At 43.6% G+C, this 27,247-nt stretch overlaps 2 protein-coding genes across 3 annotated transcripts; both read left to right on the forward strand.

Moving 5' to 3' along the window:
- The first annotated feature begins 481 nt into the window (after positions 1–481).
- On the forward strand, positions 482–6,573 carry FCRLA (Fc receptor like A). 2 transcript variants are annotated; one of them, XM_010953756.3, is made up of 6 exons: positions 484–618; positions 3,551–3,565; positions 3,839–3,991; positions 4,310–4,576; positions 5,017–5,301; positions 6,110–6,573. In XM_010953756.3, exons 1-6 carry the CDS (start codon positions 489–491, stop codon positions 6,409–6,411), a joined length of 1,152 nt encoding a protein of 383 aa, XP_010952058.2. In that variant the 5' UTR covers positions 484–488; the 3' UTR covers positions 6,412–6,573. The 2 variants fall into 2 exon arrangements, with proteins under 2 accessions (XP_074205817.1, XP_010952058.2); XM_074349716.1 differs by lacking the exon at positions 3,551–3,565 and having other exon boundaries at positions 482–618.
- Positions 6,574–11,870: 5,297 nt separating this feature from the next.
- On the forward strand, positions 11,871–23,188 carry FCRLB (Fc receptor like B). The gene is made up of 5 exons (XM_010953757.3): positions 11,871–11,955; positions 15,256–15,510; positions 17,131–17,397; positions 18,018–18,308; positions 18,646–23,188. Exons 1-5 carry the CDS (start codon positions 11,871–11,873, stop codon positions 19,059–19,061), a joined length of 1,314 nt encoding a protein of 437 aa, XP_010952059.3. The 3' UTR covers positions 19,062–23,188.
- The last annotated feature ends 4,059 nt before the right edge of the window (positions 23,189–27,247 follow it).

Raw genomic sequence — 27,247 nt, forward strand, 5'->3', positions numbered from 1 at the left:
GTAAGAGCCTACCAGGGGACTAATCTGATACCTAATTTGGTGTCATTACCAATTTTCTTTCCACTTCTGTCTGGCTCCAGCATACTAGAAACCTGTAAACCTTGGAACGGGACAGGGCAGGACACCTGAATTCTCATCATTGCTCTCACGGTGATTTTCTTTGTAGCCTTCAAGCAGTTTCCTGCCTCCTGTCCCCAGTTGTTTCACCAGTGAAGTGGATGATTGTTGCACTGACCATTTCCAGAGTGTGAAGGCTAGTGGGATATCAGACAATTACATGCTTTGGAAGGGCTCTGAGCTTTATAGGGGAATTCTTGAACAACTGAGAGGGTTATCACTTCATCCATAGCCCTGAGGGTACTGATGATGCTGGGACCAACCTGGCCAATCTGAATGATAAAAGCTGATCACAAAGTTGAAAATAGGGTCCAGATGTGGGGAGATCAGACAGTTAGATTTACTTCCTCTTTTCTAATTTGAGAGGTTTCATGCTAAAGAAAATCAGTGTGTTAGAAGCTGGAGACCTAAACACAGTCACCATGAAGCTCGGCTGCGTCCTCACGGCTGGGGCCTTCTGCTTCTCTCCTGCAATGCTCTGGGCAGCCCAGATGCTACTGGGTAAGTAAAATGTTTGAATGTATGGAAATGGAGATATGCCTGACTTTGTGGAACGGTTCCAAAGGAAAGAAGCATGGAGTAACTTCAGCCCTCCAGAGAAGCAGTGTTCAGGTGGGATAGGAAGGACTGATATAAAGAGAGTTTGGTGTACAGGACTGAATGACTCATTCTGAATATAAAAATCTACAAACTTTTTCCATCCTGAAAGTCTCCTTGACTGTAATGCCTTCTTTAAATACAATCTCAACTCTTTTCTTCCTTTTCTCAGATAGATCTCTTAAAAGAGTAGTCTTCACTTACTATCTCCACTTCCTCACTTTTCACTCACTCCTCCACTCTCACAGTCTGGCTTCCACTGCAATTAGTTTTGACCAGGGTGCAATGACCATTACAGTGGTGTTGCACACTTTCAAATTCTTATCCTGCTAGACTACTCTGCTGCATTGCGCACAATGATCACTTAATCTTCCTCAGCATCTCTACTCCCCTGGCTTCCATGTACCATTTTCTCATTGTACTCCACATATTTCTCTTGGTCCCTTTGGTAGCTTCTCTTCTCTTCCCCTTAAGAACTGGTGTTTTCTACAGTTGCATCTTTGCTTCTCTACTTTTCTTTATATTCAAAATCTTCTTAGTGAGTTTATTTGTCTTTATAATTTTTACCACTGCAACTCTATAACAAAGAGTTCTAAATCATATCTCCAACCCTGATCATGCTTTTGAGATGCACAATCAAACATCAAGCTTTGCACAAGACTTGCATGTTTCACAGGTATCTCAGTACAAGGTGACTAAAGCTGAACTCATCTGTCCTCTTGGCCCCTTCCTCTCCTAATTTCATCGTTTACTATTTCTGATCTTGGTTAATGATATCCTCCCAGACATCCAGGCCAAAAACTTGGGAGAGACAACCTAGATTCTTCCCTCTCCTTCAACCTCTACACATGATCACTTACCAAGTTTGGCAAAGTTTACCTTCTAAATTGGTCTTAGAGCTAGTCTTTTCCCTGAAACATAAGTAATGGTATCCCAGGACAAGCCCTCATCAATTCTGACTTGCGCTAGTCTAATAACTTCCTAATTAATCTCCATGTCTCAGCCTTGTGTCCTTGAAATAAATTCTGCACTCTGCAGCCAGAGTGATTTATAAAATTTAAGTCTGCCAGCCTAAGCTCCTTATCGTGGCACTCAAGCCCCACCCCCTCATAACTTGACCCCTATTTAACCTCTTCAGCCTATTCTTTTACCCTTTGAGTCTTGAAATTTATGCTCCAATAAATCCCAACCTGCTTATATTTACACATTCACACACCAGACTCTTACCTGTCTCTGAAGCTTTGCTCATACTGCTACCTTTACTTGAAATAAGCTCTCTCCATTGCCCTCTATTCCTCTCTCACTTACAAACTTCTAAGCACCCCTAAAGACTCAGCTTAGGTGTCATCTTTACCAGGAAATCATCCTTGAGCCCTCCTCTCTGCTCTGATGGCTGCCTGTGATAATTCTTTCTTATTACTTTCTTCCTCATGCTGAAACAATCTCTTCATATGCCTGTGCCATCCACTGAACTGAGAGCTATTTGTAGGCAAGGACAATGCCTTTTTGTTTTTGTTTTTCACTTTATCTTCTTTATCTTTGAGTTCTCAGCCCCTGCACTTATGCCCGCACAATAGTTTTGTTGAATTGTTTTACTGAACTCACAGAAACAAGACTGGGTGACTGTATTAAGATACAGCAAAGGTCCTGTGGCAAGAACTCCAGACATGGAATCAGATGCTCTGGTTTCAAGCTCCTCTTTTGTTATTTATTAGCTCTCTGTCACTTTGGAAAAGTCACTTCATATCTCTGAATTCAATTTTCTTATTCATAAAATGAGAATAATAATACCTCCCACATTGTTGATTGAGTGAAAGTGCCTGGTAGCCCAACGACATTTTATTTCACAAAAGGAAAGGAGGCTGAGTCCAGTCGAGTGACAGTGGAGGAACTGAAAAGGGGTAGCACAGTGATGAAGGGAGCTGACAGAGGATCTAAAGAAAGCACCTGGTAATGATATAATGAAAATTCGGAAGTAGAGAGGGGCCTTGCTAAAGGAAGTTACAAGATCAAAGAAGCGTATTGGGCCTTTGGGAGTGGAAGGGAACAAAAGCAAGTGGCACAGGAAAGGACAGAGTGAAACACTGAGTATATGTGAATGGCCATGAGGCCAGAAGAAGGGGAGCGGCATTAAGAGGGACAAGAAGTAGTCATGGAGAGGGGAGAAATTTACCTTGCCTGAGTCAACAATGGAGGTAAGCGATAGATTGAGGAGATGTGGTGAGAAATCTGTAACTCTTAGTTTCAATCCCAAAGCAAAGAAAGAACTGCCCCATAATTACCAGTACACACTGGAAGTAGAGGGTCGGGGTAGAGAGAAGTACCATTGCCAGGGCAAAAGGGACAGAGGCCATCAAGGCAGACATAGCTGAAAAAGGAATGACCAAGGAAGAAGTTACTAAAAGCGATGTGATAGACAACATATTCAAGGATGAAGAGCCAAGTGAATTTTGGGAGAATGAAAGTATGGAAGAAAGTCCCCATGGAAGTTCTGAGGACTGAAGTACATCATGTCTACACAGTGAAGGGAGAAGAACACTGATTTTGTACTCAGACATACCTAATTTTATTCCTCTGCTCCCTACTTGCTTTTTAAATTTGGGGCATATTAATTGACTTTTCTAAGCCTGTTTATTTAAGATTTGTAAAATGGGGGTGAAATCACATACCTTGTGAAGATTTGTGTCATGAGATAAGGTGTGAAAGTGCCTGGCAGTGTCTGGCACAGGATAAACAGCAAATGTTACAATCTGATCACCTCCCTTTGCCTCCTGTCCTGTGTCTGCCGGCTCTGGGGTCCTCACTGTCTTTGGTCTCTGGTTTCCTGCAACTGCAGCTGGATGTCATGCTGGTGAGTTCACCATTCTCTTCCCCACGCCCCTTCCTCAATCCACAGTTGGTTCACTGACAGCACCTGGAAGCCAGAGAATCAAGTCAAAAGTACCCTTCTGAGAGACCCATATGGGTCTCTTGGAAAAAAGATTTTTGGTGTCTTCCTATTCTGCTCTAAAAAGCATGATTCCCTAAGGAGAGGGAGGAGCCCTTGTGGAGGGCAATTTCCTGTCCTCCTTCTCTAAGTCACAGCGTCATTTTCCGGTTCTTCTCGGACCATGCCCCCCTTCAGTGGCCAGTTTGGAGGCACTCCAGTGTGAAGGACCTGTCAGCACCCAGGAGAGCAGCTGCCACATGGATGATGACCTGCCGGGCCCAGGGGAAGTTGACTTCCAGGTCAAGGGCTACACTTTCAGTGAACCCTTCCATCTGGTTGTATCCTATGGTGAGGTCCTGGGAAGGACTGACCAGTGCAGGCCTGCTCTTTCTCCCATTTCCCAAAGCTCCCCTTTCAGCCCACGGCCCACAGGAAGGTACCCTCAGGAAACTGGCTATGGAATGAGATATCTTCTTTCCCATTTTCAGCCCACAGAAGCCAGGGTGCCCCCTGTCCTGGGCCTTAGAGAAGTTGCTCCATACTCCCAACCAGGGGTGAGAGTTACCTGGCCCCTCAGAGAAAGTTTAGCGGGGTCTGTGGTGGGCAGCTCTGGGGGAGCTCCCAAGAAGGCAGTGGGTCACACTCAGCTCTTGCTTTTGACCACAGACTGGCTGATCCTTCAAAGTCCAATCAGGCCCATATTTGAAGGAGACCCACTGGTTCTACGCTGCCAAGCCTGGCAAGACTGGCCACTGACCCAGGTTACCTTCTACCGGGACGGCTCAGCCCTGGGTTCCCCTGGACCCAAGAAAGAATTCTCCATCGCGGTGGTACAAAAGGCAGACAGCGGGCACTACCACTGCAGTGCTACCTTCAGTAGTCCTGGTCCTGGGAGCCCAGAAACAGCATCTCCTGTGGCTATCACAGTTCAAGGTAAGAGCTAGAGGCAGGTGGGGAGAGACAAAATGTCTTTCCCTGGAGATGGCAAGATCACTGAAGGTCTAAGGGACAGGCTGCTGGTAAATGTCCAAGGTGGGCTTCAGGAGGGGCAGTATCTCAGCATTGCCTTTTCAAATCATTCAGCTCCACTCCAAATTCAGCACGTTTTCTACTGCTTCATCCTACAGATCTATACTTCCCAATGTTTACTGGCTGGACATCTGGACTATTGTCAGATTTGCCCATCTTTGGATCTTTTCTAGTCCTGTCTGCTTGAAAAGAGAGAGGACCTGAAAGGTTCAAATGGAATTTTTCTAAGAGAACTCCTGTATGGAAATAGGAGAAACAAAGTGTGACTGGGGTTCTTTCTTTGTCATAGGTCCACCTGAATACAGGATGGCTGAGCTACTCTTTCTCACCTCTCTCTTCTCCAGAACTGTTTCCAGCCCCAGTTCTCAGAGCTACACCCTCAGCAGTGCCCCAAGAGGGAAGCCCAGTGACCCTGAGCTGTCAGACAGAGCTGCCCCTGCAGAGGTCAGCCGCCCGCCTCCTCTTCTCCTTCTACAAAGACAGCAGGACAGTGCGCAGCAGGGGCCCCTCCTCGGAATTCCAGATCCCCACAGCTTCAGAAGCCCACTCAGGGTCTTACTGGTGTGAAGCAGCCACTGAGGACAACCAAATTTGGAAGCAGAGCCCCAAGGTTGAGATCAGGGTTCAGGGTGAGTTAGTATGTATGTGTCTGTTCGGTGTGTGTGTAAAAAGGTGGGGAGGGAGAGATAGGATGATTGGATCGATGAGCTACGGCTCAGTGTAAGCAGGTTAAGAAAGGATACATAGGAGGCAGGAACAATAAGCCAGAGTCCCTGGTGATGGAAGAAAGCACAAACTGGGACCATGATGCATACCCCACCCAAGCAAGACCTGAGCCAGCTCTACAGCTGCTGCCCTGTAGATCATATACTCCCTGCAGGAACTCTGGGCATTTGTAGGAATATAGTATCTTGAGTGAGGGTAAAGTAGTCTGGAATTTATGCTCAATTCTGGGACCCCCATTAAGAGGGCTGCACTTGACTTGAAATATACCCAGAGCAGGTGTTCAGGGAAGTGAGGGGACTTGAGTCATGTCATAAGGAAAATAATGGAAGGGAGGGGAGATGCTCATCCTGAAGAGGAGGTGACTCAAGGGACCAGCAGAGGTGTCCTCAAAACACTGAAGGCTGACACAAGGACAAGGAATTACACTAATATCATACACAATAAGAGATTGACCTAGGACCAATTACCCCAGCATGCAGCAGGAATCTGATGCTGCCTTGAAAGAGGAGGAACTGGCTAATATCCATAGTCCTCTAATGATGAGGCCTCATTGATGAAGCTGTTCAAGCAGAGGTAACCAATCTTCAGATTCAAATTTGAACCTGGGCCCTGCCAGCCACTTTCAGAGAATAAGAAAGACAGAGCAGGAATATGAGTGTAGGGCTAGAGTAAGACTTCACTCTTATATGTGTTTCCTACCGCACAATCCAGGTCCTTCCAGCTCTGCTGCATCCCCCACCATGAAGCCAGCTCCTCAGAAACCAGCTGCTCCAGAAACTACTTCTACAGAGCCCCCTGGACCTCTGCCTCCACTGTCTACCCCTTCTTCTAAGGATAAAGGCTTCTCCTCTTGTCTGCAGGTGCCAGACCCCCATCTGTATCACCAGATGGGAGTTCTCCTCAAAGAAATGCAGGATTTGAGGGTTCTTCTTGGTCACCTGGTCATGGAGATGAGGAACTTGTCTGGCCACTTGAACCCTGAGACCACAAAGGGTCCTGCCAAATATGAATAAACAATTAACCTGCCATATTGTTCAGCTATTCCCAATAAATCCAAGTCTATTTTTCCTCTTTCTGCTTTATACTTTTGCAAAAATAGTTTTACAAAATGCACAATGTTTTGTTTGTAACAGAGATGGGTGAGTATAAATAAATTCGTACAGTTATAATTGGAAGTTAGCTATGACTGTGTATTCTCTCATAATGTGACAGCATAATCCTACTTTATCTAGACCAGGAATTGCCTTCTGTTGTCCAGACCAGAATCTGGTGTTTGAAAAATAGAGTTAACGTAGTAATCTCAACCAAGGGCAATCCTTCCCCATCCCAGGGGATATTTGGCAGTATCTGGAGACATTTTTGGTCGTCACACTGGGGTGAGCAGGACGTGTGTGCTACTGGTGTCTAGTGTGAGTAGAAGCCAAGGATGCTGCTAAACACTAAACATTCTATAATGCACAGAGCAGCCTCCCACAACAAAGGATTATCTGGTCCAAAATGTCAATAGTGCTGAGACTGGGAAACCCCAGCCTAAAAGAGGTGTCAGACTCTGGGGTGGACCTTTGCCTCTTCTACTTACTCTCCCCTCCTGGCCTCATTCAGCAAATATTAATTACATGCTGGTATTTTGTTGGCCTCTGCTGCATGCCCAAGTTGATGCTATGTTAAGTTTACATATACAGAATCTCTGTCTGTAGAGGGTTTACAATTTGGAATGAAGGGGCAGTAATGCTCCTGCCCATTAAACAATTAAAGCAGAGTATAAAAAATTCCCTGCAGGATCCTACTGGACTCAGAAATATGTGATTGAGTGTAACATTGCCAGAACAGCAATGATTTAATTCGGATCTGACATATTTTTCTTTAAAAACATACATAAATCTATTTTGGTATCATAATAATATCTTTTTCTGTGCTTGGAATACTGTTGTGCATCCCTAACCAATGAGAGCTAGCCTGCCAGATTCTACAGTAGCCTTTGGTCAGTGAGTTAGCACACCATTTTATGACCTCAGCCAATAAGTGTTCTACCATGTTATCCTAAATCACGTGGTATGAGGTTATCCACTATAATATTTCTTTGTGCTATTTATTCTGTGCATAGTTTTGACCCACAATGATTTACAGAAGATGTGTATATGATCGTTCCAGATATGCCACAAAGAAACAAAGGAATAGAATCATGCTGTATGTTAAAATCTGAGCTTTATTAAGGTTCCTATCACCCTCTAAAATGCAAGCTTTATGGTGGTTCCTAACACTTTCAAGGCGGATCAGGAGGCAATTGGGAATTGGTAAAAATCCATAAATATCACTGCAGCATGAGAGGATCAGTTAACAACTGTATGAATGGGAGTTGCAAGAAATGACCAGAGGTATCTCATTTGGTGCATTTGAAAAGTGAAAACTCAGTTGCCAGTGAACTATGCTGGATGTACCTCCAAAGACACTATGTAATAACCATTCTACATGGTACCATTTTCATGAATGCATTCTGTAAGCTCATGCTAAATAAGGAATTCATGTACAGATAACAGAGATCAAAGAAGGAAGAAATAGGTGCAGCTGGCTAAGTGTCACCCCTGTACTCCTCACCCATGTGTCTGTGTGGACCTCTGTCATCACACTGCATTTTAATTTTTACTGTCTTATTTCTATTCACTAGTTGGTGATCTCTCTGAACGCTCACATTGACTCAGTGGTGTCTAGTTTAATGAGGTATATTTAAACTTTCAGTAAATTTTATTTCCTTGAATTGAATTGGGTCAGTATAATAATGAAAGTCATCTTGAAAAAGATGAGAATTAAGCTGAACCTTAAAGAAGGAGTGGCATGTCTGGCATCAGCAAAATCTCCAGATTTTTCCCCCAAGGGATCTGGCTTAGGTCAAGGACTTGGGAGCCTCAGGGAGATTTCCTATCATCAGAGATGAGGAAGGCAAGAACAGAGCTGGAATAATGAGAGAGAAAAAGAGAGAAGGCTTTTACCTGTCTCCATCTGCCTGTCTAGCCTGGAGGTTGGGGAGGGGGTAGGAAAGAAGAATTGTTATACTGGGTTGGGTTTATGGCCTGCGCAGTTTAGGATTCTGTAACCCACAGAGGTCCTAATGCATATACACTGGATGTTAGAAATAAATGTTAGATCGCAAGCACATCTATTATCTTGTAAAACTGAATATGTGCGTGTCCAATAACCCAGAATTCCAAGTCTGGATATATATACTAAGAAATTTTAGTATATGGCTACCAGAAGACAAGTATAATAGCAATAACACTATTTGTAAAATAAAAACTCTGGAGTCAATTTTGTTGTCCACCAACAGAAAAATGGGTAAGCTGTGTTATTTTTACAGAATGGAATACTATACAGCAGTAGAATAATGAATCATAACTACAATGCAGCAACATAAAAGAATATCAGGAATAGAACATTCAGTGAAAAAAGCAAGTCCCAGAAGATACATATAGTGTGATGCCCTTTATAAAAAGGAATGTATTGTTTAGGCATCACTCATACAAATGATAAACCTTTTTAGAAAGGCATGAAAATGGAAACACCAAGGTCAGGATAGTAGCTACTTCTGAGGGGTTAGTGGAGAAGACCATAGAGGAGGAGCACATAGGTAGACATAAGTTATTAATTTCAGAGAAGAGGGTATAGCTCAGTGGTAGAGTACCTGCCTAGTAAGCACAAGGTCCTGGGGTCAATCCCCAGTACTTCCATTAAAAAAGATAAATAAATTAAAGAATCTAGTTAACCTCCCCCGCTAGAAATTTTTTTTTAAATTACTAATTTCAAAAACCTTCTCAGAGTAGGAATTTAAGCCTCCTTTAAATATATATATTTCTTTAAATCATCTTCAAATTCCTTTATGTTTTCTGCCTTTAACTTTTCTTAGAGATAATAAGAAACCAAATTTATTACCTACAATGTTAAATAGTTCTTTCCTTTACTGATCCCCAAGTAACAATACCAACCTACTAAAGACTGTCCCCATTATACTCTTAGTATTGCTGGCTTTGGAGAACCTTTGTTTGTTGACCTTAAAGTCATGACTGCAAGTGTTTTACACATTTTCCCAAGCTTTAATCAGGCCAGACAAGACAGCTAATTTTTTCCAGTACTGAAGCACCTTCACATTAATTTGATATTTATGTGCAAAGTACTGTGCAAGGTGCCATCAGAAAAAAAGATAAATTTAACATGATCCCTTTTCTCAACGGAGAGTTCATCTGAAGTTTATGAAGGAAATTTGGCCTTATACAGATCTGTGGTTAGAAAAGGGAAGAACATTTTAAGAGCTTTCTCATATAATTGTGGATATTTTTCTTTGATGCTACACGAAAACCTGACATGGGGTAGTTTCTTAAACGTGAGTTGCATTATCTGACACCATATCAACAAACATTTCTTACTCTATTACAAAAAATCCATTGGTCTTTCTTGCACTTTAAATGCATCTTTTACCCATGCGTTGATTAGTTGAAAAGATTGATTCATAGTTATGCAGATTTTTCAAATGTTGGTAGCATTTCATTATATACAATATTTTTAAAATCACATTTACTATCACCACCAATATCATCAGAAAAGTCTTTAATTACTAAAATCTGTCAAGCTCATGATAATGAATACAAGTTTTTCTAAAATTCTAATTTTCATTTGAAAGCTTGAATTTCATCATTGGCAATAAGTACTGTCAGATGTTTTCCTTGAAGTGACAGATTCACTTTGATCTCTTTTCAGAAAATGTCTGTGGAAAACCCAAGTCTGAATGACCATAGTGTTTCAGTCATTCTTTAAATTAAAAATAGTATTCCAAGAAAATAAGTGGCTGATTTAGCTCAGAACTCAATTGTGCAAGACCTGTCTCTGAAGACAGCCATGGTATTTCAGTATGGAGCAGAAGTGCATACTTCCCATTTCACTGCATAGAATATTAAAAAAAATGAGTCTCAATTTTAATAAAATTTATTTTTAAAATTATTTCATCAAGATTTTGTTTTTGTTTTCTTACTGTGAATGTATGATGATTAAAAATATAGTTTGCTGCCGCTACCTTAAATTGTGCTAAGAAAACAGTTTTATCCCCCATTTCTTTGTGCCATAAATGTAAGTGTCAACATAGTGAAAAAGACACATAACCTCTTAGTATTATTATATACACAGTTTTGACTTTGGAGATCCTCTGAAAGGGTCATAAGTACCCCCAGGTATCTTCAGACCAAACTGAGAATTACTGAACTAGATCATTCTTAAAGTGCAGCCTAACACTACCCTTAGAAATCCCAATATTTATGCATTTCTGAAGAGAAGAATCCATGTATCTTTCTATACCTAAATCAGTTCTCTAGATATAACAAAATAATTTTTGACCTCAACTTCAGGTCAATCATTTTAATATTTTTAATTGGATGCTTTTTTCTTTTTTTTTTTCTTTTTTCAGTTGAGGTATAGTTGACTTACAATACTGTGTTAGTTTCAGGTGTACAGCAAAGTGATTCAGTTTCACATGTATAATATTTTCCATTATAGGTTATTATAAGACACTGAATACAGTTCCCTGTGTTATACAGTAAATCCTTGTTGCTTACCTATTTTATATATAGAAGTGTGTATCTGTTAATCCCAAATTCCTATTTTATCCTGTTCCCTTTCCTCTTTGGTAACCATAAGTTTGTTTTCTATATCTGGGAGTCTGTTTCTGTTTGTATATAGATTCATTTGTATTATTTTTTTAGATTCCACATAGAAGTGATATCATATATTTGTCTTTCTCTGCCTGACTTACTTCACTTAGTATGATAATCTCTAGGTCCAAATTGGATCCTTCTTAAAAAGTCTAAGTTGATTATACTACATGTTCTTTTATTCATTTATACATCTGTGAGAAGAAGCAACAGCTTTTGCATAGCATAAGAAGCAATCAACAGAGTGAAAGGCAGCCTATAAAATGGGAGAAAATATTTGCAAACTCTATATGTGATAAGGGGTTAATAAAGAACTCATACAACTTGATAGCAAAAAACCAAATAACCCAATTTGAAAATGGGCGAAGAACCTGAGTAGACATGTCTCAGAAGAAGACACACAGGCACATGGAAATGTGCTCAAAGTGACTAATCTTCAGGGAGATGCAAATTAAAACCACAATGAGATATCACCTCACACCTGTCTGAACAGCTATTATTAAAAAGACAAAAAGAGAACAAGTATTGGCACAGCCATGGAGAAAAGGGAACGCTTATGCACTGTTGGTAGCAATGTAAATTGGTGTAGCCATTCCTGGTAAACAGTATGAAAGTTCCTCAAAAAATGAAAAATAGAACTAGCTAATGAACAGGAATCCCACTTCTGGATTTATATCTAAAGGAAATGAAATCAGTATCTCAAAGAGAGAATATACCTTCCCACGTTCACTGCAGCACTATGCACAATAGCTGAGAAATGAAAGCCACCTAAATGTCGACAAATGAATGGTGTAAATCCTGGTCTGAGGGCCGGAGAAGACGAGATGAGATATCTCGGCTCCAACATTGAGGCAGGAAAAAAGAGAGGTGAATTCTTCTTAACTTTGGCTTTTGTTATAAAAGAAAAAAAAAACCTAAAACACAATACTTTTATGTAAATTAATAATACTAAATATTCCTCAAGCATAAATATATACATGTATAAAGAAACATAGTAAACATTGAACAGTGGGTGCTCATGTGGAAGAGAGAATAGTAATGTGAATGAAGGTAAAAAAAAAAAAGAAAGAAAGAACTTGAAAATATTAGCTTGCTATAAGCATGAGACAGAAAGTAGATTTTGGAGTGAGACAGGCTTCTATTCAAATTTCAGTTCTAGGAGGGAGGGTATAGCTCAGTGGTAAAGTATATGCTTAGCATGCACGAGGTCCTGAGTTCAATATCCAATAGCTCTGTTTAAAAAAATTCAAATAAATAAATAAGTAAATCTAATTTAACCCCATCAAAAAACTTCAGTTCTATCACCACATATGTAAAATTGGGATAATAATAATAAAAGGGCCCTTGTGGGGACTAAATAAAGTAATATCTGTGCAGCACTTGGTATGGTGCTTGTCACACACTAGTGGCTGCAGCACTCACTGAAAGTAAGCTGGTGTCACTGTCAACAGCAACAGCAACGTTATTCCTTTATCATCATCCTCACGGAAAACATCTTGTTCATCAGAATCCTTATCAGATGATGGCACATCTTGTCTAGAAATTACATTGTGATAGGCTTCAAAGAATTGCTTGGGTGACATGTTAATTGCTAAATTTATCTGCATAGTAAAAGCATGAAGAATTAAAAATTCTACAGGGAAAAGTCCTGGATGGAGAAAGAGATCCAACTTGGGAAAAATGCAGAAGAAAGCCTAGAACAATGAAATATGGGGTGGTAGATTCTTCAAGCCAAAATTTGAACTCTGTATGATATCAACCCCGTGGGTGACTCTCGAGATTTTCAGGGAAGGCTCTGCACCTCATGAATTTTGAGTGTGATCAAGTTCCTTGCAAAACCTGGTGAAAAGGCTGAGATCTGTGTTCTGGGTGATAAGAAGCCAAAATAGAGTCAGCTTCTGTAGACTAAGGGGTCAGCTGATGGATGCATTACATCCTTATTGTAGAGTGGTGGCCTGATGCAGAAGTCAGATCTCAGGGGTGGGTTGTGGATGATGTGGGGAGGCCCATGCTAGCCCCAGATGTGGCATCAGATAGGACATGGGGAAGCTGGGAGCATCTAGCCTGGGCCCACCTAAAGCCAGCAATATATGATCTCTGTACTAGAACTCAGCATCCAGATCTCCCCTCCCCTACTCCTGAGCACCTTATTAATCACCTCCCTACTTTTTAGACCCATAGGACTCTCTCTCTCTTTTGTCAAAACCTGCTCTTAAAACAGGATCTGAAGTGGCCAGGATAATTTAAATGACCAATCACAATTCTCTAAGTGGTATTTACATTTTTACTAAGGAAGAGCATGTTAAGAGAAACAATACAGGAATTCCCAGAGTGGAGCTTTTTGGGCATCAGCAAGCAAAGCCGAAGAGACTATCTTAAAGGGGGTTGACAGTGTCTGATAATCAATCTCCATCCTGCCAGAGCTCCAAGTGAAGGAGGTGCCCCTGTACTAAAAAGACACAGATGAGGATAGAAGACCGTCCAAGGAGACATACTATCAGGTTGGAAAATTCATTAAGTATTTACATGAGAATTCAGGTTCCCGTCGCTCAGGTATGATCACACGGCTCGGAAAGCACAAGAAGTAGAGTTGGGAGGTTCGATCTGAGAAACTTCTGAGGGGCTGATGCAGTGACTTCTCTACTGCAGGTAAGGACCACTGGAACCAGGGCATGACTAGGGATGGATAAAAGGAAGGAAGGCACAACGGAGTGGAGATGCCATAGGGTGAGTTCATTGGGCTGGGTAGGAAAGGAGAAGTACCTAATTTCCTAACGGTTTATGTTTTCAGGAAGGAGAATGATAGGGGAAACATGTATTTCTATTCTTGTTTGGGACAGTGTAAAGCAGTGACACTGAAGGAGGTTGGTGAGTCATGCTTGTCTACTCATGCATAGGAGGATGTGAGCTCTGAGTGCACAGAGCCCAATGTCAACCTCACTGGGCCTCACACCAATGTCTGTCACCAGGAAGTGAGAAGAATAAAGGCCCTGGGTGGACCTTGAGGACATGAAGATGTGTCTTTCTCAGTTGAGGCTTATGGGATCAGCTGGAAGATGAGGAGGAGGTGGGATGGGAATGGGATATTGATGGGAGCTGAAGGAGGCAGGGTCAGCTGCCAGAGCCTGGGGTTCCATGTGGCTTCTTGGGCTATAGAGGGCACAGACTCTCCTCAGCAGGCCTTCTCTACAGGAGTTGGCGCTGGCCTGACATGTGAGGTGCCTTTATGGGTAGTAGGTGGGACAGTGCCTGATGCTTGGGACAACTGAAGGTGGACACACGTACAGCCTATCTCCTGCTCTCTCCAATTCACCATCTTCAGGAATTAGGAATGAGTGGGGGAAGCAGCAATGTCTCCCAGAACCCAGTGGTCTATATTGGCCGCTGTCTCGCTCTCTTCCCTCAGCCCATGCGAGCACATTTCTGTTGTTCTGCAGCTGTCGCAGGCAGATCCATCATGTGGGCACCGGCAGTTCTCTTGCTTCTGGGTGAGTACTCAATGAGGCAACAGCATAAGGGCTTCAGGCGTGGGGAAGAGTGGCAATCAAGTCGTGTGTGTGTGTATGGTGGGGGATATTCAGTCCTCCATTCCAAAGTTCATTATCTATTTTTAGAGAGGTAAAGAAGAAAGGGCTTTCTCAGAGCTGAGGAAATTAAAGGAAGAATAAAAACAGGCTTTGAAATCAGTTGAGTCTTTCCTGTGGTAAAGACAGTCCCGTTCTCTCCTCTCATCACCAACATTCTCCTTCTTCTTCCTTCTTTATTTCTTGTTTTGCAGTTTCAAGCAGTGGGCAAGCTGGTGAGTCTTCCACATCCCACATCCCAATTTTCTACAGTGTCCACTCCAACCCTCTAAGTGACCTGCCAGGGTACTCCCCACTTCCTAGCTTTTCTGGGGTAGTGTCTCTTCCCATGCCTCCTCAATCCCTGTAACTTAGTTTGCTTGTAGGCACTGGCCCTTAGAAATAGGTGCACTTACAAATGGGTGCTGACCGAGGGACTGATAGTTCGTAACCCAATGTGGTCTTTCCTCCCACAGGGATGGGCTAGTCATGTGGGCTGGATACTGGAACTGGAGTTTTCTTAGATTTCCCAATCTCAGACCACATCTTTGAGCACATTGCCTTAATTCTTTGTTTTACATTGCCCCTTCCTATATATCCCCAGCTACTCTGGAGAAGCCCATATTGTCTCTACACCCACCCTGGACCACAATCTTCAAGGGGGAGCGGGTAACCTTGCGGTGTGATGGTTACCACCCTCTGCTCCTGGAACTCCGGCCCATCAGCACTCTCTGGTATTTGGGCCACCTACTCCTGCCCTCTCACAAGAAGAGCATTGAGGTGCAGACACCAGGCGTGTATAGATGCCAGACACGGGGCGCCCCTGTCAGTGACCCCATTCACCTTTCTGTATCCAATGGTGAGTGTTTGAGCATGGGGGAGGGACAGCACACATCTCCCCTGGTGATACTGGCCCTCCTATAGAAGGGGACACTGGGGCACTCCCACTGGGGCAGGAAGGAAGTGTGGTTATATTGAGTCTCTGGAGCAGGCAGAGGCCTGGTACTATGTAAGAGACTCAGTAAGGCCTACCTGGCTCCAAAGTTCCCCTCAGCCTCTGGCCACAGTGGACAACAGATAAACATTTCTGCCTGTGAGACTAGCTCAGAAGTGAAGAGGTTCTACTGAAGGGGTTGGGGGAGAGGTGGGCAGAGAGGGAAAGGCAGGAAAAGTGAGCTGGTTGCGTGCAGCTGGGGGAATTACTTTTGCTTGAACAGAGTGATGCCTCTCTGTGTCTTCCATTAGTAAAATAAGGACAATAATAGTATCTATCTCTTCGGTTTTTGTGAAGATTAAAAGTGAATTATGAGAGGGTGTCAAAGAAAAAAGCAGCAGATGAACAAAGCACCTCATCAAAATTTTATTACAGACATGTACACATGTGTACATGGGAGTCAATTAGCTGTACATCAGAAACTAATACAACATTGTAAATCAACTATACTTCATTTAGAAAAAAAAGATAAAAGAGAAACTAACTCCCAAGGGACATTAAAAAATTTCAAAACAGGATAAGCAACATAAAAGAAACTTGTTCATTAGGGCACAGGACTGACTACTTTGTAGGGAATGTCATTTTAGTCTGGTAGGCTATACTTCACATTCTGAATTTAAAGATCAGCACTCAACCTTCAGATTAGCACTTACACTTCATATCCATACTCTGTGGTTTCCTGTTTGGAAATTGATAGCAAGTACAGATAAGATACTGAATATGACAGATGGTAGTTAGACTGCTTGCAGAACTGAGAGTAACATAGAGATTGTGGCTATTACTTGTGGAATTCTTTTTCACTGTAAAACAACTAAAGGGGCATCTAGCACACACTAGGGCTATGTAAATGTCAGCTATGATGAGGATGGTGATCAGGTAAATAAAGGTGCTGTTTGGAGGTGCCTAAGGCAGACCTGGAAGGTCAGGTAAGTTTTCTGGAGGAGTTAAGATCTAAGCCCAGACCAGCAGGATAAGTAGGCCTCAACTAAAACAGGTGAAGGGGTGTTCTTGGCAGGTACAAAGACTCTGGGCTCAGAGCAGGGCCAGTTTGCCCAGCAGTCCAGTATGGCTGGACTTAGCCTGCATTAGGAGTAGAAGGTGGAGAAGGAAAAGGAGCCATGGGACAGGGGAGAATCCTAAGATGGTGTTGAAAAGGTAAGCAAGGGCCAGGCCAGGAAGGCCCTGATGCCATCCTGAAGAGTTTAAACTGGATTCTGATGGGCACTACTCTTTGAGCCTGGAACCAACACTCAGGCATCTTTGCCTTCTTAGCACCTGATAAATGACTGGCCTTCCCTTTCTCTCCCCTTCTGATGCTTCCTGTTCTAAGGCTTCTGGGGTGCCCAATAAGGGGGGAGGGAGTTGGTGGGGAGAAAGAGGAAGGAGAGCAGAGGGGGAGATGGGGGACAGGGAGGCAGAGAAGAATGGGAGACTCCCCAAGGCTGGACTTTCTCTTGGAAAGGCTGTCTGTGCTGACTGTCCTAGACTGGCTGATTCTGCAAGTGCCCTTTGCTGCGGTGTTCGAGGGCGAGCCGTTGGTCCTGCGCTGCCGTGGTTGGTATGACAAAGTCGTCTACAAACTTTACTACTACCACGATGGCCAACCCGTGCGCTACTTCCACTCCAGCGCCAACTATACCGTGCCTCAGGCGCGCGCCAGCGATAGTGGGCCCTACCAGTGCTCTGGGACCATGCGCATCCCTGTGGAGAGCACGCCCATGTTCTCCGCCAAGGTGGCTGTGACCGTGCAAGGTGGGGGAGACTCGGGACCGGGAAGGGAGGCAAATGAGCCCTGGGAAATTCTAGGACTGGAACTAGGTGGGGAAAGGAGGGGCAGAGTTTCCATTGCTGCCACGTGGTGGATTTCTTTGCCGGACCACGAACACTTTGTTCTTTCCCACTCCTCAGTAAAGGCACAGATGACCTGTGGGTTTCCCTTCCCCCCAACATACATCAGGCTTCTTACTCCAGGTGGGATCTCATATAGGAGGCAGCTCTGTCCGCAGCCCCAGCCAGAATGGCAGCAGCAGTGAATGCGATCACGGTGGGACTGGGGCAGGCAGGCGCATTGATCCCCCTCTAGGCTGGGGAACCAGAGTTGGATGTCAGTCGGGATGTGACGCGAAGCGTCTAGACTAGTCCTGCCTCCTCTCAAGATTTCCCTTTCCCTCGTAAACTCGTTTCCCACATTTCAAAAGACTCCTCCCTCCACGTGTTTTACACACGGCCTCCTCCCTTGCCGGCAAGGAGCCCCAGCAGGAAACCGGAAGAGGAGAGGGGTTGTGGGACCTTGGGCAAGTGAGACCTGGTTCCCGGGGACCCTTGCATTGGCCTATAGCGCATCCTTAGCCACTAGGACCCCTTCTCCGCAGAGCTATTCCAGACGCCAGTGCTGAGGGTAACGGGCCAGACGGAGGCTCGCGGCGCGGCCCTAGGCGGGGTGATGCTGCGCTGCGAGACGCTCTTGCACCCGCAGAAGCGCGACACGCCGCTACAGTTCGCCTTCTACAAGTACAGTCGCTCCGTGCGTCGCTTTGACTGGGGCGCCGAGTACACCGTCCCAGAGCCCGAGGTCGGGGAGCTGGAATCTTACTGGTGCGAGGCAGCTACTGCCACCCGCAGCGTCCGGAAACGCAGCCCGTGGCTGCAGCTCTCTGGGCGAGGTGAGTGAACGCACGCCCTTCCGGATGCCCACACGGGCTTGGCAGCCCCGCCTCCGCCTCTCCGCACCCGCGAGTCTCCCCAACACTCCCGCTCTGCTCTCCCGCCCCCGCCTTCCCATTTCCACCCACTCCGCATCACCACCCCACCGCACCCCACCCTCTGTCCCCTCCCTTCCCCTCTCTCTCCACCTCTATTCCAGCCCTCCTCACTCCCCTCACTCCCCTCCCCGGCCGGGCGCCTCCCTCCCAGCAGCCCAACCCCTCGCCCGCTCCTTCCACCGCAGGCGGTGGGAGGCTGATTTCGGCCGCCAGTATACTGAGTGTGTTACCTTCACAGGTTCTCCCCTGGACTTGGCGTCCACCACCGCCCCGGTCCCACAGGCCGCGGCCTTGGCGCCCGCTAGCAAGCCGCTTTCCTTCAGGAAGCCCCCGGTGTCCAGATCGGTCCCGTCGGTCACCTCTGTCCCGAACACCACTTCAGCAGGGCTGCAGTTCCCCGCCGGCAGAGCCCCCACTACTGGGCCGCCGGCCTGCGCTCCGCTGACGCCGTTGGAACAAACAGATGCAGCCCTGAAACCCGACGTGGACCTTCTGCTCCGAGAAATGCAGCTGCTCAAAGGTCTTCTCAGCCAGGTGGTCCTGGAATTAAAGGAGCCACAGGCCTTCCCGGAGCACAGGGAAACACTTGAGACCTCCTCTTCCCACTTTGCTGTGAGCCGGGGAACCCCGGAAACCACTACTGTGGAGAGCTGAGAGAGAGAGGTGGCTATTGTCCCCTCTCCAGGTGCATTCACCCCTGGACCCCCTGCTTCCCCTCACGGGCAGACCTTCCAAAGCCATCTGCATCTGTTGTCTTGATGTGGTTTCTAAAGAAGCGTGCATAAAGTATGGTGATTGTTATGTCACTCTCACCTAGCACATTTGAGCAGTTTGTAACCATAAGACCCTCCCTCTAATCTCCTCCTTCCCCTCAGATTTCAGTAAGGAAGTAGAAACCTGCTATTTACTACTTTGAGGTTTTTGTTTGGAAGTGAATTTAGTCATCCTCATCTTTTCATGTAAGCCCACCCAACACAGATTTTTAGCACAGGCAATTTTTCGGTACTTAAAGTCACTGAGGTAACTGAGTCCTTTGGAATATTTAAGGGTCTAGTTGTAATTATTTGTCATGAATTTAATGTTACCTTTAAAAAGACTTTCAGTTCTGCTTCTGATGAATTTATTCCCTTAAAGTCCTGGGTTCTAGTTTTAGGGGGAAATGGACTTGTGTGGGACTCCCATTCTAGGTTTCAAGGGTCAGGATTCCTGGTAAATTCACCCAGATGCACTTCCTGCACCGATGTAGCTAGACAGACTGATGGGCTCTGGTGACAGCAGGTAGACCATGCTTACTTCAGCCTAAATTAAACAAGTGGTACCATTTGCGTCAAGAAAGCTCTTTGGGTATGGTCTCTGTGGTGAAATGGGTTAGTGCACTTGGCTGATAACCAAAAGGTTGGTTGTTTAGTTCCACCCAGGGATGTTTATAACTTGCTTAAAAAGAAAGCTCTTTGAAGAAAGTTCAAGACAAATCCTCAAAATTGCCGAATTCTAGCTTTTAGCAGTTTTTTACTTCCCTAACAGCCATTCTAACACTAACACACCTAGAAACACATGTGCACAGATACCCCAGTCTGCAAGCAGACTTTACTGTCACCTGAAGGAAAAAAAGCAAGAAGGCATTTCAATTTCAATTTCAAGGGTGTGCTCCCTATAAATCCCATTTTTATGAGTCCCTCATCACCCTACTAAAGATACTAGTTCTCCGTAGGGCTCATGTGATTTGTTCCCAGGAGGTCTCATTCTCACTGGGTCCATACCCTTGATCAGCTAGGCTTCACTGTTAAGGTTCAGGACTGATAAGAACTTTACTTTCCTATCCTTTACTTCCATTTGATAGATATTCAGTCACAACCCAATTTCCCATCTCTTTTTGAGCAATTAACCAGAATAACATCAACATTCTTTATCCTTTTCTTCTTAGTATTATCTTCAGCAGATTATTATTGCAAAATCACTGAAATTACACAGAAAGAGAGGCAGGCATGTATGCACATATACTAAAATGCAATGTGGTAAGTGCTCTATGAAACACTGTGGGAATTCAGAGAAGGAAGCTGAATCTTGAAGGAAAAGCAACAAATCACCAGGTGGAGATGTGAAAAAGATCGAAGAGGGGGCATGCAGGCTGAGGAAAGGCATGGAGACATGAAAGACCTGGTATTTGTATTGCTGCAAATAATTGGGAGTGTTTGAAGAATTATGTGTGTTTATGTGTGTGGGGGAGGGGAAGGGGAGGGGAGTGTGTTTCAGGGAGAAAGTGGCAGGAGATGAACATGGGGAAGTAGAAAGGAATCAGAACATAAAACTCTTGTTAAGAGGTCCTTTAACCTATTGGATGTTTGGGATGGACATTTGGAAGCATTCCTTATTGAGGGCGTCGGTAAGCCTTACTAGAGGAGAAGCTAATTTAAAAGTAGGAAAGAACAATCAAATAAACTGATCTCAGTGGACACTTGCTTAGCCCTGAGAAGGCATGCCTAGGCCCCATAGTCCAGTACTGAGGCTCTGGTTTACAAGAGTCTTTGTGGCTCTGATTTCCTCCTTTCTAATGAAGACTCATCTCGCTTCTCAGAACTCTCTCCCACAAGCCCTTCCTGGCTAACCCCACTTAACTCCAATAGCCCCCTTCCGATTTTGTTCCCCTGAGGTGTCTGTCATCCTTGATCTAGATAGGAAGTGACTAGCTTTAGTGCCAAGAGGCTAGGTAATCAAAGCATCTCAAGTCATTAAAAAAAAAAATCAGTAGATCTATTTTTGTTTAAGAAGGTAGAAGAGTGAAATAGCCACTCAAAAGAGAACTTTATCTCTTCAGTATCTCCTTCATTCACATCTTGTTAGCAGTCATGATATCCTTCTTCCTGTTCTGCCACCTACCTCCATTTAGAGCTGGAAACGAACAAGAATTTAGCGGTGAGAATGATTATCATTCATGACTCAACTTTTCTGTGTGTGTTGGGGTGGGGAGGGGAATTGACTTTTATGTCCTCTAGTCTCCACTGTCTTTAAGCCCCTCGCTCTTGAAAATAAGCCCCTGCAATATCTGTTAATGATTTCCCAGGAAGACCTGCACTAAGGAAATAGCAGACAGACAACTTACTGGCCATTCTCCTCTGAAGGGAGAAAAAAAACCCTCATCCAGCTCTGTTTGTGGTTCTGACAGGCATTTAGGGAAGCAGAAGGCTGGCTAGCCCAGGATGCCTGAGGATCTCAAGCTCATTCCCAAGCAACAAGGATAGCAACAAAATGCTGGAGAAGCCTGAGGAGGAAGCTGCTTCTCTCTGGTTCTCTGATCACTTCTGTGATGGCCCCTCAGACCCTAAAGCCGGGGGTGTCCATACCCCACCAGAGAGCAGAAAGGGTGTGGCAAATTCCATTTGGATCTCAACCTTACTCTCTCACTCTGTGTCCTCTTATCTGTACTAAACCTAATGGAAAGAGGGAACTCTTTAGGATATGATTTTTCTCTTAAGGGAGTGAATCAAATCCTGTAGGTTAAAGTCCAAACTCCCTAAGGTGGCATGTAGAGTCTATACCTCAGTCACACTGACCACTTGCTCTTTCCCCTGTGTACCAGCCTCCTTCATGGCTCTATGCCTTTACGTGTAAGTTTGGCTACCTCTTTGGGGGCACTGCACAGGCCTTCTGAGCCCATTCCCCCTCATCTGTAAAAAGAGGGAAAGAAGAGTAACCTTACAGGAAGAGACAAATAAACAGATTTTTTTCATTGTTAGAGGTTTTAAGACAGGGGATGCCAAGATACTTAGAAGCACAGAGGAGGGGCACTAAGCTCACCAGGGATGTTCACAAATCACTTTCTGCAGAGATGACATCTGCCAGTCCCTATTGATGGATTATTGAATTGTTTCTAAACTTTTGTTGTTTTACATTACGCTGCAATGAATATTCTTACACCCATAAATTTATGCACATATTTGAATGTATCTGTAGGATAAATTCCTAGAATTAGAATTGCTGAATCAAAAACTGAGTCTTTTTAAAAATTTTAATAGATGTTGTCAAATTATCCCTCAAAGAGATGTAACGATTTGTATTTCGACCAATTAAGCATGAGAGAGCTTGTCTCTCTTATCCTAGTTAAGAAAGCACAGCATCATATTTATGTTTTTTAATTGGACCCAGAGGAACTCTTGACTCTTTATTTACTGTTAAATGCCTCTAGTTGGATCCTTATAACATTACTAACATTGTGTTATGCAATAGCCCAGCAGTACAGTCCTTCCAGAGTCAATGACCCTGTCTGTAATGTTAACCCATTCATCTGAATTCTTGTTTGCTGGTCCACAGTTAATTAAAGAAAATGCCCTTCTGACTACACTTCCTTATTAAAGGTGGACTTTCTGCTAAGCAGAGCTCTTATTCCAGGCTAGGTCTTCCTCATTCTTCACCAAATTTCCAGCAGGTACTACAGCTTGCCCATATTGGTTTAATTTATTCTCCAGTCACTACACCTGCAAAGATAGCTGGTTTCAGTGCTTGACATCCTAATTATAATAATAGGCCTCGTATAATTGTACATCCCTAATTCAGCTAATATCTGAGGCTAAAGAATTGGTACGATACTCTTTTTCAGTTCAAAGGAGCCAATCATATTACAGTGATGTGAGAGACCACTCTCCCATTTCTTTATAGAAAATATGCTCTTAATGCAGCAGGCTAAGTTGCTATAGCCAAGCTAATTAGCTTTGGTCCTGGAAGTGGCAGAGTATCGAGGTTAAGAACCCTGGCTCAGTGGTCAATAGACTTGGGTTCATGTTTACTACTTACCAGCTGTGTAGCCTTGGGCAAGATACTTTGTCTCTGGAGTTCTGTTTCCTCATCTGCAAAGCGTAACAATAGAATCTGCCTTACAAAATTGCCGGAAGGATTAAAAGAGATTATGCAAGAACATACCTAATACAGCAGAAGCAGTAAATTGTTATTATGACTAATTCACAGAATCTAAAATGATGTTGACTGTAAGAGGCACCATTAAAGAGAACACTACAAAAGGAAATCAGAGCTGAGTAGTCAAAATGTTTTTTTAGGCTTAAATAGAAATAGAAATTTTAAAAATCATAAATCACTCTTACGTATGCATAAAAGGACAATATGCAGAAATTAAATTGGGTAAGATATTCCTAAAACTATTTCACCTTCAGAGCCTGACTTTTCTGAATCACTCCTCAACTCATATTTATCAAAGTCTATGTTTTTCCTTTATTGTAACATATTCTTTCCTACGTAAATGAGCATTAGTAAAGCAGCATTTCTTAAAAGAAGTCATAACGAGAGTAACAGTCATCATTGCCAGAATTTTAGGCTGGTTTTGCAATTAGCTGGAGCCAGCTTACTTTTGACTTCTCTTTCAGGAGTGTTGCTGGACACGTCTGCTTTACTACCCACTTCGCTGCTCCACAACCTATGATTGTGTCACTGTCATCTCTAGAAATTTTTCCCAAGCTGCTCACACTCATTCTCAAATTATGATGCTGGTACTTTAATGGTCATGCTTACTTAAGCAATGAAAACTATGACAAGACAGAAGTTATAAGATGCATCATGGTTTTAGAGATGTTAAAATGTAGTTTAAAAAATTATGCCACAGAATTAATAAAATACAAAATGCACCCTAAAAGTAAATCTAGGAAAGCAAATTTCAAAATGTGAAGAAAAAAAAGTTACACATTACCCTTCATGTAGCCAGAGACTAAATAAAGGTGGACATCTTTTGAGTGAATTTAAAAATCTGGAAGGAATTTAAAGGCTATTTAGTTCAACCAAGAAACCACTTCTTGAGACCTGCTAGACTTCTCCTGCCACATGGCCGTGCAGCCATGCTTGACTTTTTGGGAGGATGTGGCCTTCATTACCTCCCAAGGACGGCCCACCCTATCTTTGTTTAGCTCTGGTAATTAGAAAGCTCGTCCTGTAGATAGTGAGCAAAATGATTTTGTTATAAATTCTACTCACTGTACTTCCCAGGGTTACACAGAACAGATCTGATTCCTGGTCCTCTTGTGAGCCCTTTAGATGTTTAAAAACACTGTTTAGGTCATACTTAGGTTTTTACAAAGATACACTCTTTTTTTAAAGACTTGGTTTTTTTTTCAGTGTTTTCAACTCTCCCTAATTTTGAGTTCCTTCTCCATTCTGGCTTTTTTGAGCACATCTCCAACTTCTCTATATTCAGCTTAAACTGGGGGGCCCACAATTGACTGCAGTTCCTCAAGTGGGTGTGTCCAGGGCAGGAAGGCAGAATTTTATTTTTATTTTTTACAATTAAGCAATTGCACTTGTGACAGGATGTCAAAAGTGATATTGCACGATACAACAGATGTGAAATCCTGAAGCCAGATCATCATATGCAGACTTTACAAAGGAAATATTTGAGGATCTGTTCTATGACTTTTGGACTCTGAAATCACATCAAGGAGATAAAAAAAGGGTCAGGGTATGGAGAGGAGGGAGGGTTCATGAAGAGATTTCTTTGCCATGTGAGTCTCCATCACAATTCTTACTCATAGTGGGGAGTTTGGGGAAGCTTACCCTCTACTCCCCAAGCCTAATGTGGGAGATGCCCGGGGACTCACCCAGAGAGGTCTGAAATGTGTTCCCTGTAGTTGGGAGACACAAGGAACTGGCCTGCCTCACTCCTAAGAAAGCTAAAGTGAGTTGTGACTGAAGGATGGAAGAGCCTGTTTTGGGATTCTGCACTACAGATATGCCAGGGCAAAGCCATGTGTGTATGTATTTCCCTGGTTCATGAAAGACAGAGAGCTGGCATGGGGTAGTCTTGGTTTCTATACCATAAGGCTACCAGGAGGGGTTGAAAAAAGCACCAGAAAGCTGAAGGTGAATCTGGATTCCTAGGTACTGAGGAAAGGGGTACAAGTGAACACCTGGAAGAGAGATGCACCTGTCTTGAGTACAGGACCAGACGGGAGCAGTCCCCTCAATAAACACCTCCAAAAAGTCCACAAAAGTATCCATGGAGAAAGAATTGGCTATAGTCGTGTCCAAGCCCAGAAAGCAGGAAGCTGCCCAGCCAGAGAAGAACTTTCTATTTCCTTAGCTATCCTCCCTTCTCTTTCCTCTCTTACTTTGGCCTAGGTGAGGTGAAAAGGAAACAGACACTAAGGAGCGGGGAGGAGATGTACAGAGAGAGAGAGAAACCAGTCAAGCTCCCTTCCCAAGCCAGGACCTAAGCTGAGTAAGTTGGACAAAGACTTATCTCTGAAGTAAGATTGGTTGTCTGATTAACCTCTAGGACTGGGCATTCTAATTCACAAAAGGAAACTATGCTTGTGACCTAAAGTCATTATAGGACTATCCATTACCAAGAGAAGCAGAAAAATCATGGATTGGCTCAAACTTTAATGTACACATGAAATACCTAGGGCCCTTCTGCAAATGCAGATTGTGATTCAGTGGGTCTCGGGTAGGACCCCAGAGTCTGCATTTCTAACAAGTTCCCTATTGATGCCAATGCTGCTGGTTCTTGGGCCACACTTTGAGTAGCAGGGTGCTGGGAGCAGTGGAAATTTACCCTACTGAACAAATTTTAAATGGATTATGAAAGATAAAAAAGATGCATTTTGATCATGCCATTAATTGTCCTTTCAACCTCCAAGTCACTGCCTTTATTTAATTTTTTAAACATAGCATTTTTAATGAATATAGTCTTCATTTGAAAAAAGTCATACTGTATAGAAAAACATTCAAGTCTGCTTTCAGATGCCACCTTCCCACTCCCTCAGTGACTACAGTGGTAATCACTGTGTAATAGCTTGGTGTGTGCTCTTCCAGGCTGCTTTTAAAAAGAACTTTCTAAGTACATTGTTGTATTGATCAGGATTCAATTTCAGAGAACAGGCCCACTCCAGCTGGATTGAGTGGAAAGGAATTCATTACAATATTTAGTAGCCTACAGAATAGTTGGGAGAAAGGAAGAAATACTCTAGTTTGAGTTTTCAGCCAAGTCTCCCACTATGGAACCACTATGGGAATTGCTGCCTCTTCCATGATCAGAAAACTGCCTGTCAAGGATCACACAGACAGTGCTGTGATTGAGAAAATAGCCATGATAAGAAAGAAGCTGCTACTTCTGGGGCATCAAGACCATACCCTGTCTGCTATGGTTCAAGAAGTGGATGCACAGGGCCCTGCCTCTTAGCATCACAGAGCTAGAGACTGGACACTGAGATTGCTGCTACTGCTGCTACAGAAAAACCAAGAGCCTCCTGAACCCACTTTCCAGAAGCAACGGAGAAGCTGCAGAAGTATAGCCTCTGCTTCACTCTCACATTCCGCATGTTGTCCAAGGGCTTCTGGGTAGCCAGACCTAAGTTACACCCAGCACCTAGCTGCAAGGGAGTCACAGTCCCTTTTAACTTTCCACGCTCTGCAATTTGGAAGGGCACTTGAGAAGGCAGTGAAGTGGATGCTGACCCCTCGTCCACAGACAATAAAGGGATGAGTCCTAGACTTTTACTTTGTAAAAGACCTTGAGGTTTAATCCAATTTGTTAATTTTAGAGATCAGGATATTGAGACCAAGAGACTAAAGGACTCATTAGCGGTGGGGTAAAAGCAGAACTCAGGTCTTCTGACACGGAGTTCAGTGTAGCTGAAAGGAGAGCCACTTGCCCAGGAGTCAAGTGATATTGCCCAGCCTCACTAAACTTGTTGCCTACAAACCTACCTAAGAGACTGTTTCCATCTAAGGCCTACTATTTGATTTCTAGTTTATACTTTTGTAGTTCACTCGAGGGACCAAAGTATAGAATCTTATACTTACCTTTTTTTGAATTTTGTCTTTGTTGGCTTAGTAAGACAATT

The sequence above is a fragment of the Camelus bactrianus genome, chromosome 21 (assembly GCF_048773025.1).
Source record: "Camelus bactrianus isolate YW-2024 breed Bactrian camel chromosome 21, ASM4877302v1, whole genome shotgun sequence".
Lineage (NCBI taxonomy): Eukaryota > Metazoa > Chordata > Mammalia > Artiodactyla > Camelidae > Camelus > Camelus bactrianus.